Genomic DNA, 13,172 nt, shown 5'->3' on the forward strand with positions numbered 1-13,172 from the left:
TTTGAGTTTATTCACAATATTTGCAGCTTCTCCGCTCAGCGGTTTCACATGAGTTCATGTTTAATAGTGAGACATGTAAAAAGACTTGAGGCTCATCAGAAAGTAGCATCAGGTGTGTTTAGTGAAGGTGAGTCCTTCAACACTGGCACCAAACTGACAGTGCTGGACCCCTACAGTGAGGGGGTCTGGTCCAGCTCTGAATGCTGGACCCCTACAGTGAGGGGGTCTGGTCCAGGTCTGAATGCTGGATCCCTACAGTGAGGGGGTTTGGGGGCTCTGTTATGCTGACATGGTTTGGGTCCACTTGTGCCCTTAGAGGGAAAGGTCACTGCTAATCAATACAAAGTAGTTGTGAGTGATCAGCTTTATCCTGATGGGAGTGGTCTCTTCCAGGATGACAATGAATGATGTGAATCATGTTATGACCTTCACAGTCACCAGATCTCAACCCAGCATCATCATCACAACACCACATGAGGAAGATCTTTATGATCAATGATGTTCAGAGACTGTAAGATCAATAACGAGCTCTGAAGCTGTTCTGGTGGTCCAACACCTTACTGACACACTTTATGTCAGTTTTTCCTTTCATTTGTCAGCGTCTGTACATTTGACCATCTTGATATTTATACAAGTGGTACTCAGTGCTGACCTGAGTCAGACCTGAATTGATTAGTTGGTTAATTGATTAGTTGATCAACAGAAAATTAACCAGCAACTATTTTGATTATCTATATAGTAGTCAGCTGTCAGTGACAACTTGGACTCAGTAAAAAGTACCCATCATAATTTCTCTAACATTTTACAGACCAAAAGATTAACCAAGAAAATAATCTGTGTACTAATCGATAATGGAAATAAGCGGGGCGCCCTGGTGGCCTAATGGTTGTTCGACTCCCAGCCATGCCCCTCTCTCTCCCCGTGTTTCCTGTCTCTCTCTGTGCTGACTGTCTAATAAAGGCCAAAAACGATGCTGGAAATAAGCTGCAGCCTTAATTTCATTCACCTCTGTTTTTTCTGGCTGGAGGCAAATCTCAGAAACTAAAAGTGTGGATGTGACTTCCATTTATCAGATGACACTTCACCCACACAGTTTAACATTTTAAGCCATGGTTTAAAGAGGACAACACTAGTTTCACTGTTAAACCTGTACGCACCTGACCAACTGTCTGAGACATTGCGTTCAGTAAACTCTGAGGAGCTGCATTTATTGTGAATTTCATCTTCATTCAGTAAACTTGAGTGTCAGTTCTTGAGTTTGCATGTCGGGTTTCTTTCAGTTTGCATGTCCTCAGTGCTGAATCAGCTGCTCTTGGTTTTTTAGTCAACACTCCCATAATTCATAGTTCCTACACAGTGTAATCTGCCATTTTAATTTTCTCTGACCCTTACCCCTAATTTCCTCACTTGCATTTCCTGTGTATAACCATTCAGGAATTCCCGCCTTCCAAATTAAATTCACAAATTTGTTAGTGTCTCTGATGGCAGCGTCTCACTGCTGCCTCTCCCTTCACCTCCAGGTTTTACATCCCTGTGTCTTTAAAGGCCATTTATCTTTTCCAATATTCAGTTAAATTTTCTCTTTTATTGACCATAAGACCAAGGGTCACTGGCTCGGCAGGCTGCAGTCAGACCAGTTTCATACACAGCTTCCTGTCGGGTTTAATGGACATAGCTTTATTTGATGGTTATCATGTTTGTATCGCTTCCCGTTAAGGATGTAAAAGGTAACCTGTTGTGTTTCTCTGGATGTGTGTAAAGGTGTTTATGGTGACGTGATGAGAGTCAAGATTCTGTTCAACAAGAAGGAGAACGCTCTGGTTCAGATGTCTGACAGCACACAGGCTCAGCTAGGTAACACCTTACACATGCTCTGTGTGCTCCTCTGCCAAAATAAATAATGAAATGAAAGGTTAAATTATCTAGTCAGAAACTGTAGCAGCGTTCTCCACCCGTCTGGTTTGCAGCCATGAGTCACCTGAACGGCCAGCGACTGCATGGGAAGCCTCTGCGCATCACGCTGTCCAAACACACCAGCGTCCAGCTTCCCCGTGAAGGCCACGAGGACCAGGGCCTGACCAAAGACTACAGCAACTCCCCCCTGCACCGCTTCAAGAAGCCCGGCTCCAAAAACTACTCTAACATCTTCCCCCCTTCTGCCACCTTACACCTCTCCAACATCCCGTGAGTCCATCATCCCCTTAGCAACACCTGGCCTGTCAAACTAGTACAACCCGCAACATTCCTCAAATCAGACTCAGTATGTGGTTTATGTACATGCGGTGCAGATAATGTCATCTGCTACATTATATTTTCGTCTCAAAATGTAGTTGGATCATTTTTCTTTCTTAGTAAACAAATAACCCACTGTGTGAAGGTGCCCAAACCTGCTGTTCAGATCTAATGGTCTGTTTGTTTTTGCAGCCCTTCTGTGGTTGAAGATGACCTCAAACTGCTGTTTTCCAGCTCAGGAGCCATGGTCAAGGCCTTTAAATTCTTCCAGTAAGTTATTCATTACCTGTCTGTACTCTTTGCCCTCAAGTTCCTGTCCAGCCCCAAAGCCTGCATCCTTCCCTCAGAGCCTGCATCCTTCCCTCCATCCTTCCCTCAGAGCCTGCATCCTTCCCTCCATCCTTCCCTCAGAGCCTTCATCCTTCCATTAGAGCCTGCATCCTTCCCTCAGAGCCTTCATCCTTCCCCTCATCCTTCCCTCAGAGCCTGCATTCTTCCCTCAGAGCCTGCATTCTTCCCTCAGAGCCTGCATCCTTCCCTCCATCCTTCCCTTAGAGCCTTCATCCTTCCCTCAAAGCCTTCATCCTTCCCCTCATCCTTCCCTCAGAGCCTGCATTCTTCCCTCAAAGCCTTCATCCTTCCCTCAAAGCCTTCATCCTTCCCCTCATCCTTCCCTCAGAGCCTGCATTCTTCCCTCAGAGCCTGCATCCTTCCCTCAAAGCCTTCATCCTTCCCTCAAAGCCTTCATCCTTCCCTCAGAGCCTTCATCCTTCCCTCAAAGCCTTCATCCTTCCCCTCATCCTTCCCTTATGGTCTTCATCCTTCCCTCAAAGCCTTCATCCTTCCCCTCATCCTTCCCCCAGAGCCTTCATCCTTCCCTCAGAGCCTGCATCCTTCCCTCCATCCTTCCCTTAGAGCCTTCATCCTTCCCCTCATCCCTCCCTTAGAGCCTTCATCCTTCCCCTCATCCCTCCCTTAGAGCCTTCATCCTTCCCCTCATCCTTCCCTTAGAGCCTTCATCCTTCCCCTCATCCTTCCCTTAGAGCCTTCATCCTTGCCTCCATCCTTCCCTCAGAGCCTGCATCCATCCCTCCATCCTTCCTTAAGGCCTTCATCCTTCCCCCTCAAAGTCTTTGGGCTTGCCTTGAGACCTTCGTTCATATCCTGAAGCTTTTATCCATGTGCTGAAGTCCTTCCTCCTGCCCTATTCTGAAATAATCATTTATGCCCTGTCCCGAAGTCTTTAATACTACAAAGCCCCTGTCTTTGCCCTTTTTAGTTCCATTCCTAGTTCTGAAGTCCCTGTGTTTGCCCTGAAACAAAGTCTTCTTCCTTGCCCGAAGCCCTCATTTTTCCCCTTCATGCCCGAGCTGAGGTCCCTGTTCTTATCCCAAAGCCCTTATCCTTATCCCAAAGCCCATGTCCTTGTCCTGAAGCCCATGTCCTTTTCCCAAAGCCCATGTCCTTATCCCAAAGCCCATGTCCTTATCCCAAAGCCCATGTCCTTGTCCTGAAGCCCCTGTCCTTGTCCCAAAGCCCATGTCCTTGTCCCGAAGCCCATGTCCTTTTCCTGAAGCCCATGTCCTTGTCCCGAAGCCCATGTCCTTGTCCTGAAGCCCCTGTCCTTGTCCCAAAGCCCATGTCCTTGTCCTGAAGCCCATGTCCTTTTCCCAAAGCCCGTGTCCTTGACCCGAAGCCCATGTCTTTGTCCCAAAGCCCTTGTCCTGGTCCTGAAGCCCCTATCCTTGTCTTGACACACATGTCCTCGTCTTGAAGCCCCTATCCTTGTCCCAAAGCCCGTGTCCTTGTCCCAAAGCCCTTGTCCTGGTCCTGAAGCTCCTATCCTTGTTCTGAAGCCTGTGTCTTTGTCCCAAAGCCCTTGCCCTTGTCCTGGTCCTGAAGCTCCTATCCTTGTCCCGAAGCCCATGTCCTTGTCCTGAAGCCCATGTCCTTGTCCAGAAGCCCATTAGGTCTTTTCCATACACATGTGCTAGCTTGGTTTGACTCAGTTTGACTTGGTGCAGGTATGTCTTTAACTGATGACGCGCTTGTTGCTCGTTGAAAGCAGTGGGCTGTATACATCACGGTTGTGACTAGTGGTCAAGTTGCAGCTGTAAAACGGTAGATAAACACATTTCAGTTTCTATAAATTCTTCACTATAAAAGTCCCCCATTATTTTGTTATTTAAAAGCTTTTAATATGAAGTAGCAGCAGCAGGAAATGTGTTTTCATCAGCAGTAACTAAACTGCGATCAGGAAACGGTAAAATAAAGCAGATATCTGAAAGTACAGACGGACACAGGAAAGAAACTAAACTTCAAACCAAAGAGATTCAGTTAGAAGGTACAAAAATACTGAGAGCTGAACACCGAGGCTTTTAAAAACGTCTTTCTTTCTGGTCTCCAGCACAGACATGAGTTGAGTCTCGCTGCGCAACACAGCTTGTTTGAGGGGGAGAAGGGGGGTCGTCACGGGTTGGCCGCGGTTGGGGAGACGTCACTGCAACCCACTTGGAGGCGGGTTGGGTCTGCTTTGGCCCGACTCTGGAGATGGTCCATCTCAGGCGTGACTCGGCATAAAGGCACAGTAAAACTGGTAATGGAAACACGAATCAACGTGGCATGGTTTGACTCAGCGCGGCCAAAAGTGCCAATGGAAAAACCCTACATGTCCTTGTCCCGAAGTCCATGTCCTTGTCCCGAAGCCCTTGTCCTGGTCCTGAAGCCCTTGTCCTGGTCCTGAAGCCCCTATCCTTGTCCTGAAGCCCGTGGCCTTGTCCCAAAGCCCTTGTCCTGGTCCTGAAGCCCCTATCCTTGTCTTGACGCACATGTCCTCGTCTTGAAGCCCCTATCCTTGTCCCAAAGCCCTTGTCCTGGTCCTGAAGCTCCTATCCTTGTTCTGAAGCCTGTGTCTTTGTCCTGAAGCCTAAGTCCTTGTCCCAAAGCCCTTGTCCTGGTCCTGAAGCCCCTATCCTTGTCCTGAAGCCTGTGTCTTTGTCCCAAAGCCCTTGCCCTTGTCCTGGTCCTGAAGCTCCTATCCTTGTCCCAAAGTCCATGTCCTTGTCTTGAAGCCCGTGGCCTTGTCCCAAAGCCCATGTCCTGGTCCCTTGTCCTTGTCCCAAAGCACATGTCCTTGTCGCAATGCCCGTGTCCTTGTCCCGAAGCCCGTGTCCCTGTCCCAAAGCCCCTACTCTTGTCCCGAAGCACATGTCCTTGTCCCGAAGCCCCTATCCTTGTCCCAAAGCCCATGTCCTCGTCCTGGTCCTGAAGTCCATGTCCTTGTCTTTAAGCCCCTATCCTTGCCCTCAAGCCCATGTCCTCGCCATGACCCAATGCCTTTATCCTGGTCCTAAGGCTTTCCAGCTGGCACTGTAGCCTTCACTCCTGCCCTGAAGCCCCTCTCTCTACTGTTATTTAGTCATGTGACATTGTAGACTTCCTGTACGGTGTTTTAAGAACATCCTGTTGGTCTCTCCTTCAGGAAGGACCATAAGATGGCTCTGATCCAGATGGGCTCAGTGGAGGAGGCAATCGAGTCCCTCATAGAGTTTCACAACCATGACCTGGGAGAGAACCACCACCTTCGGGTCTCCTTCTCCAAGTCCTCCATCTGAGCCTCGGACTCCACCATCTGAATCCTCCACGCTCCTCTGAGAGCGGAGTCAGTGGTGTCCACTACACTCCGATCATTCCAACGCGTCTGCAGAGACCACCGTGAAGTCTGGTGTAAAGTTAAATTATTTTTTAAACTAATTTTTGGTTCTTTGCCTTCAGAGGTTTTAGGGTCACTTTAGGAAGAAGTCCGAAGAAGTCATCATTTTGCATTTAATCTCAAAATTCTGGAACTAAAGTCAGAATTTGAAGACTGAAGAAGTATTTGAATACAGTTGGAAATTCCTTCTTGCCTTCTTGTTGTGAAGTTGTTAACTTTTAGCCACTCATGCCTTTTGACTTTAATGTCTAAATCAAGGAATTAAAGTCAATTCTGATTTATTTAACATAAAATTCTGACTTCAGTTCTTCAAATTCTGACTTAACTCTTTAATCTCAGATTCCCAGCTCTCACTTTATTTCCTGTGGCCTTGCTCCTCTTCTCTAATCGTTCCCCTTTTGAAGTAACACTTCTGCCTGTAAAATATCAGCTCTGACAGTGTTTGGGAAGTCATGGATTTACCCTCGGCTGTCAGATCTTAGACCAGGCCTCGTTCAGACGGGCCTGGTTTGGCCTTCAGATGATCCCTGTGCCTTATTCCTGAACGACCAGGAATGACCTCGACTTTGACATGTAAAATAAATCTCCCATCATGCCTCTGTAAATTGGCAAAGAGCAAGTTTACAGTTGATAAATGTTTACTGTTGATGAGATGTTATTACAGATATATCCATATTTTATGTGTATTTTATTGGTGTTGTTTTCCAGTCCTTTATGTTAGTGTTTTGTACTGCTGGTTACTGTAGCATCAAACATGTGAACTGATTCTGATTTAGCGGGTTTGCTGGGTCTTTAGTCCTAGATGCAATTCTATTTTTCCTATTTCTTTTGATTCATTTTATTTTCATGTATGCAATCACGTTTTATTCAAATCAAATATTGTAGCAATATTTTAATCATTCCTAAACTTTTATTTGTTGGGTTTTGGTGTCTGCGAGCTCGACGGTTCCTCTCGGCGCTCTGTTGCCTTTTACAATCCGCAGACGAATGTTGTTTTGTTTCCGTAGTGTTCTGATGGATTTGTGCATCACGATGTTCGCTTGTCTTGTTTGTCTTGTTGCCTCTCTGAACGGTTTATTTATAAGTTTTTAATCCACTACAGCTGAAACCAAAAACGGCCTTTTAGATGCAAACAAATCTGCCTGCCTCAGGTTTCTGGTTTTAAGGACTAAAACATAGACGATGGTGAACAGGTTTAGGCTTTCTTGATGTTTTCCTGTGGGAATGTTTTAATTAATTTCTCGACCGCTTCACTGGATTCACTCCACCGCTTGATGGTGCGACTTCAGTCTGAATTTATTGCAAAACCAGATGTTATGTGGAGTGCCTTCAACGCAGCGCTGAGTCGTACATCAGGCATTAATTCCTTTTTATTCTTCGATGAAAGCTCGATGGAGAAGAAACCCCGCAGCCGCCAGAGACGTACTGAAACCAGAAGATGCTGGTTTGGTTCATCTGTGTCTTAATATTATTACGTCGACATTCCAGCCGCTCAGATGTCCACCTGACGAAGCTCCATCACTGTCTGAACGAGAGCTGCTGAGGGCAGTCGTGGTGCATTCAAGACGCCTAGGAAAGAAACATGTTGTGCTCAGTGTTTAGATGGTTGCTGTTCAGACTCCTTTACTAACAAGTCCACAGACTCACAACTTCAACTGTCTTTCCCTGAATTTAGACACAACTGACGTCTTCTGTATCCCACAATCCATTGCACTCTTTAACCCTTTACATCCAATGGACTGAAATCTGAACACAGACATGAAACACATCTTGTTAGATTCAGTGTGACTATAAATATCTAAAAATAAACTTTAGATGTTTCCTTCTAATCAGCGTCTGTGATCCAGTGAAAGTAGTCTGATGGTCACAGCGTGAACAGGAAGTGACGTCTCCTGAATGTAAACAACTATGAGCTCAGACGTCCACAGCTGACCGCAGAGAGCTGAGAGCATCATTCCTGTAATACATCCATGATACTGACTTCATCCCCTCTATCCCCCAAAGCATTATGGGAACTGTAGTTGTTAAGCTGAGAACTACATTATCCCCAATAAACTATTAATACCAACAGGAGGTGGTTCTTACTCCTCCATCCGTTCGTATACAGATATTTACTGTGTGTTAAACCTCAAAAACTCAAACTATTTTAAATCACACAAAACTTTTTTCTTCATAAAACTTCTAAAACGTAAAGTGAAGCTGGTTCACTGTGAGGACGACGACATACAGCAGCCGTTAGTGACTGTAGGTTCAAAGTGCTGAACGCTGGTTCTGGTTCTGGTTCTGGTTCTGGTTCTGGTCCAGTCAGAGTCGACAGCTGTAGGACCACTGCTTCCAATTCAAGACCAAAAACATCCTGCAGCAAACTTGCAGTTTATGTGAAGCATGTTGTAAAATGAAAGTTCAGGTTTCCTCCATAATCTGCTCTGACAGCTGGTCCTGGTCCTGGTCCTGGTCCTGGTCCTGGTCCTGAAGAGGGACTCTGTTTGAAGACTTTAATAGTTTTAGTTTCTATTGAGCTCTTTAGTAGTAAAGTTGTGTTTTATCAAACTGAGGAACAGCTCCCATTGTTGCATCATCGGAGGACGGTCATTATTGTCTTTAATAATCAATGATTGATCAGTGTATAAAGTATTGATCATTATTCTCTGAGGCCCAGTCAAACATATTCAGACTCGTTTTATCACAAACACAAAGATGTGAGTTTACTATCATGAAAAACTGGAAACATGTGAGAAGCTGCTGCCAGAGAAGATTCTTTGTGTTAAAACAGTTTTAAACAGTTAATAAATGATCAGAATGGACAAATTAATCCTCAACTAATCAATCAACTAGTGCGCGTCAGTATCGGCCCAACAGGAAGTCCAGACATGAACGTCAGTGTTCGATGACATCATGGACGCTGTCAGACTCTGACGGACGGTTTCTCTCAGGTGACTTGAATGCATCACGCAGCTTCAGGTGAGGCGGGAATGGGACCAGTAACAGGTGGAGGGTCGGTGGGGGAGGCGGGTTGTACATACGTGTTTTATACCACAGTTTAGTGTCTGAGAGCTGATTGTTGGTTTTATATCTGATGAAACGTGTATATTTTGATTAAAGTGTGTGACGGTTCTGAGCCTTACACTGTTTGTGTCACAAAGGAAAAAACAGATTAAATCACTTTTTATCTAAAACTGAAGCCTTGAGTCGTCTGTTTTCCCTCTGCGCCGTCTGTCAGGCTGACAAAACATTCATATTACTAATAATTATAAAACTAATATAATGTCTCATTTCCTCTCAACATTTCACGTCTTTAGTTCAGATCTTTATTGATGCAAAGCAGCATAAAAACACTAAACCATGAAACCAAAACTAAAAAGAGACAAATAAACAGTTCAGATTAAACTTCAGGATGTTTGTTAAAAGCAAGAACAATAAAGAGCTGAACCTGGCGCCTACATTACCCATAATGCCACTGGACCCACACACTCATCTCTGCATGATTAAAAACAGGAAACATTACAAACATGGTCTAATATTTCCAGACTCACTAGGACACATTCACATTTTCATCCTTTGAACCAATAACGAATGTTTTGTATGAACATCAGGATCCTCAATCAATACAGAACTGATACTTATTGATTATCTTCACTGTAAAACCTTTTCACATCATCAGTGAACTCGGCGTCTCCCGTCATGTGGAGGAAGTGGGAACCAGGACGAGGTTTAACTTCAGACGCTCAGCTGATCTGTTTCATTAGTTTTGTTGTGTTTGTTGTTTTCGTTCAGCTGTTGTTCATGTTTTCTCTTCTTATGTCTGAACAATAAATATATTAAAAGAAACAAAGTAAACTATGTGAGTTTAAAAAGAAATAATGAAAATGATTCTCCAAGCAACACGATGAATATATGTGCAGACAAACATCCCATAAAAACAGACACACAGTCTTTAAAGGATCAATCTGCTGATTTTCTATCTTTGTCTTCATGTTTGGATCCAAACCAACAATAAACTGATCTGATGACCAGCGTTGTGTTTGTATTGAAGCTGATATATCAGTGAGTCTCACCGCTGGTCACATGATCCTTCATCCAAACACTAATAACAGCATCATGTAGTTCTGTGTAAGACAGACGCTACTGAGCATGTGCAGTAACGCTGTTCTGTTTACAGCTTGTTGTGCTGCTGATCAAAACTTCTGGACTTTGTAAACTAAGAGATTATAAATCTCTCAAAGAACTTCAGTCCAACGTCCAGCGGTGATGAAGATATTCATGTAATGATGATGTTTAATAAACCAAACAGGAAGTCAGACTTTAGATTGAACTGGAAATTAAACTGAATCTGAAACATTTAAAGCTGAACGTTTATTTGTTTTTATCTCTTCAGGTCACTGAACTCATAATGAACCTGATACGTTACCCACAATGCACCAGCTTTACACACACAACACTGAGGTGGAAAATACCTGCAGGTCATCTTTGAGTCAAATATCTGCCAAATAAATGTTGATGTGCAGTGATTTAACTGGTATAAACTGGTATAAACTGGTATGAAGTGATATGAACTGGTATGAAGTGATATGAACTGGTATAAACTGGTATAAACTGGTATAAACTGGTATGAAGTGATATGAACTGGTATAAACTGGTATAAACTGGTATGAAGTGATATGAACTGGTATGAAGTGATATATTGATCAGCAGCAGGTGGCAGCAAACACACATAAAACGAGAAGTGAATCTGCTGAACTTCAAACTGAGACATGAAAACATCAAAGACGTCAGAACGAGACGCTGTTTCATTTGTGAAGCTGTAAAATATCTGAACTGTAGTTAAATGTGTAGAAATCATTTATTTATTTTATGTTGTTTGATGAAACTATCAGCTACATTTATTCATCCCTTCATTTTCTGGTGTTAATTTAATTATATCGTTATGAATTATTGTGTGTTGAAGAAACACGATATAATAAATAATAAATAATAATAAATTATTCTGCAGTTTGATGGTGAATCAGGTTTTACTGCGACACATTTAGTGAAATTATTCTTCATTTACCAAAAACTATAAACAACAATAAATATTCAACTGATAAAGAACAAAGTAAAATCATTTCTATTTATTTTATTTTCTGTGTGTGTTTCCCTGTTGAGCTGCAGGTGGAAGTATAGTAACAAAAAGAGGAACTTTGGCACTAAAAAGACTGTAACGTTAAAAGATATCTACTTGATTTGACTCATTTGGACGCTGAAGCTTCATATTAGCTTCAGACTGTGGATTTTGTCCTCCATCACTTCCATTGTAAGGTCATTATGAAGGGATCTTCTAATGGTCAGTATGAACAGGAGGAATGATTACAGCAAGAAACACACTGACTGTTGGTTTAATGACACACTTGATAAACTGTGAATTCGTCCTTTAATGTTTATTTCTGCTCTTCAACACCAAGAAACAAAATATGAAAAACAACTTTATTTGTGATTTAAGATGTTTTGATAATTTAAAGTTCCTGCAGAACAACAGCAACCCTGAAGCACCTGAACGCACCTGCGGGGTCGATGACATCACAGCGAAGCAGGCCGCGGGGTCGATGACATCACAGCGAAGCAGGCCGTGGGGTCGATGACATCACAGCGAAGCAGGAAACATCAACAATATGAAGATTCACAGATTTACTGAAGGAGATGATGATGATTTAAGATGTTTTAATGATGATTTAAGATGTTTTAATGATGATTTAAGACGTTTTAATGATGATTTAAGACGTTTTAATGATGATTTAAGATGTTTTAATGATGATTTAAGACGTTTTAATGATGATTTAAGACGTTTTAATGATGATTTAAGACGTTTTAATGATGATTTAAGACGTTTTAACAATGATTTAAGACGTTTTAATGACATCACTGAATGTTTTTTGTGGAAAAACTAAATAAGACTCAAATTATTATTGAAATAATTTATGTTTTAAAACGTGTTTGTTAAAAAAAGGAAACTGAAAGTTTTCAGTCTGAATGACTTCAATCATGTATTTGTGATAAAAACAGACTTTTAAGTGATAAATTAACATCCAAACACTGAAAGACAAACAGCTGACTGATCATTCAGCCTTTAACATTCAATCTGTCACTTTAAAATATTTAATTTCTTCAGATTATTGGACGAGCTGCTGAAATTAAAGTAAAACCCAGAGAAACATTTTAAAGCTTCATGTTTGTTTATTGATCATCAACATCAGCTGTTTTAAAATCTCCAGTTTCATATAAAACATTAAAGCGTTTTCTGCTTTTACAAACTGGAACAATGAGAGGAAAGTTTGAGCAGCTGAGACGATCAAAGGTTTGATTCTTATTCAGAGATAAAGAAGAAGAAAAGAGGAGGACTGACACACAAGAAGAAGAAGAAGAGACAAGTGAAGCGTTCAGTTTCACATTCAGAAGATCTGAAGCTTTACAGACTGCAGGAAGTTCATATCCGTGTCTTCTTATTCTCACATGTTGAACCGCCGACACGCCGCCAAACAAAGAGGGATTGTGGGAAAAAAGAAAACGCCGGCACGCCAGCTTGGTCTCACACGGCTGAAACCCTCCAGAGAGATTTACCATAATCCCCAAAACACACACACACACACACACACACACTGATACACACACACACACACACACACACACACACACACACACTGATACACACACACACACTGATACACACACACACTGTTATTTTATGTTCTGTTGTTTTATAAAAAGTGAGTTTTCACTGCAATGAAATGAAGAAAAGTTCAAACTAAAAGCTTCAAATGAACCTGATGATGTAGTTAAAGTATTGCAGTAAAAGTACATAAGTATTATCAGCTTGATGTAGTTAAAGTATTGCAGTAAAAGTACATAAGTATTATGAGCTTGATGTAGTTAAAGTATTGCAGTAAAAGTACATAAGTATTATGAGCTTGATGTAGTTAAAGTATTGCAGTAAAAGTACATAAGTATTATGAGCTTGATGTAGTTAAAGTATTGCAGTAAAAGTACATAAGTATTATGAGCTTGATGTAGTTAAAGTATTGCAGTAAAAGTACATAAGTATTATGAGCTTGATGTAGTTAAAGTATTGCAGTAAAAGTACATAAGTATTATGAGCTTGATGTAGTTAAAGTATTGCAGTAAAAGTAGTGGTTTGGTCCCTCTGACTGATATATTATTATATATGACATCATTAGATTATTAATAGTGAAGCATCAGT

General features: G+C 42.2%; 1 protein-coding gene across 6 annotated transcripts in view; it reads left to right on the forward strand.

The window, feature by feature from the left end:
* ptbp1b (polypyrimidine tract binding protein 1b) overlaps positions 1–9,125 on the forward strand; it is a 35,446-nt gene extending 26,321 nt beyond the window's left edge. For all 6 annotated transcript variants that reach the window (XM_042416125.1, XM_042416126.1, XM_042416123.1 and 3 more), the window contains 4 exons: positions 1,762–1,854; positions 1,968–2,184; positions 2,425–2,502; positions 5,714–9,125. In XM_042416125.1, coding sequence (XP_042272059.1) covers positions 1,762–1,854; positions 1,968–2,184; positions 2,425–2,502; positions 5,714–5,846 — 521 coding nt within the window. In that variant the 3' untranslated portion in view covers positions 5,847–9,125. The remainder of the gene's footprint in view (positions 1–1,761; positions 1,855–1,967; positions 2,185–2,424; positions 2,503–5,713) is intronic.
* The last annotated feature ends 4,047 nt before the right edge of the window (positions 9,126–13,172 follow it).

This window comes from Thunnus maccoyii, chromosome 7 (genome assembly GCF_910596095.1).
Source record: "Thunnus maccoyii chromosome 7, fThuMac1.1, whole genome shotgun sequence".
Classification (NCBI taxonomy): domain Eukaryota; kingdom Metazoa; phylum Chordata; class Actinopteri; order Scombriformes; family Scombridae; genus Thunnus; species Thunnus maccoyii.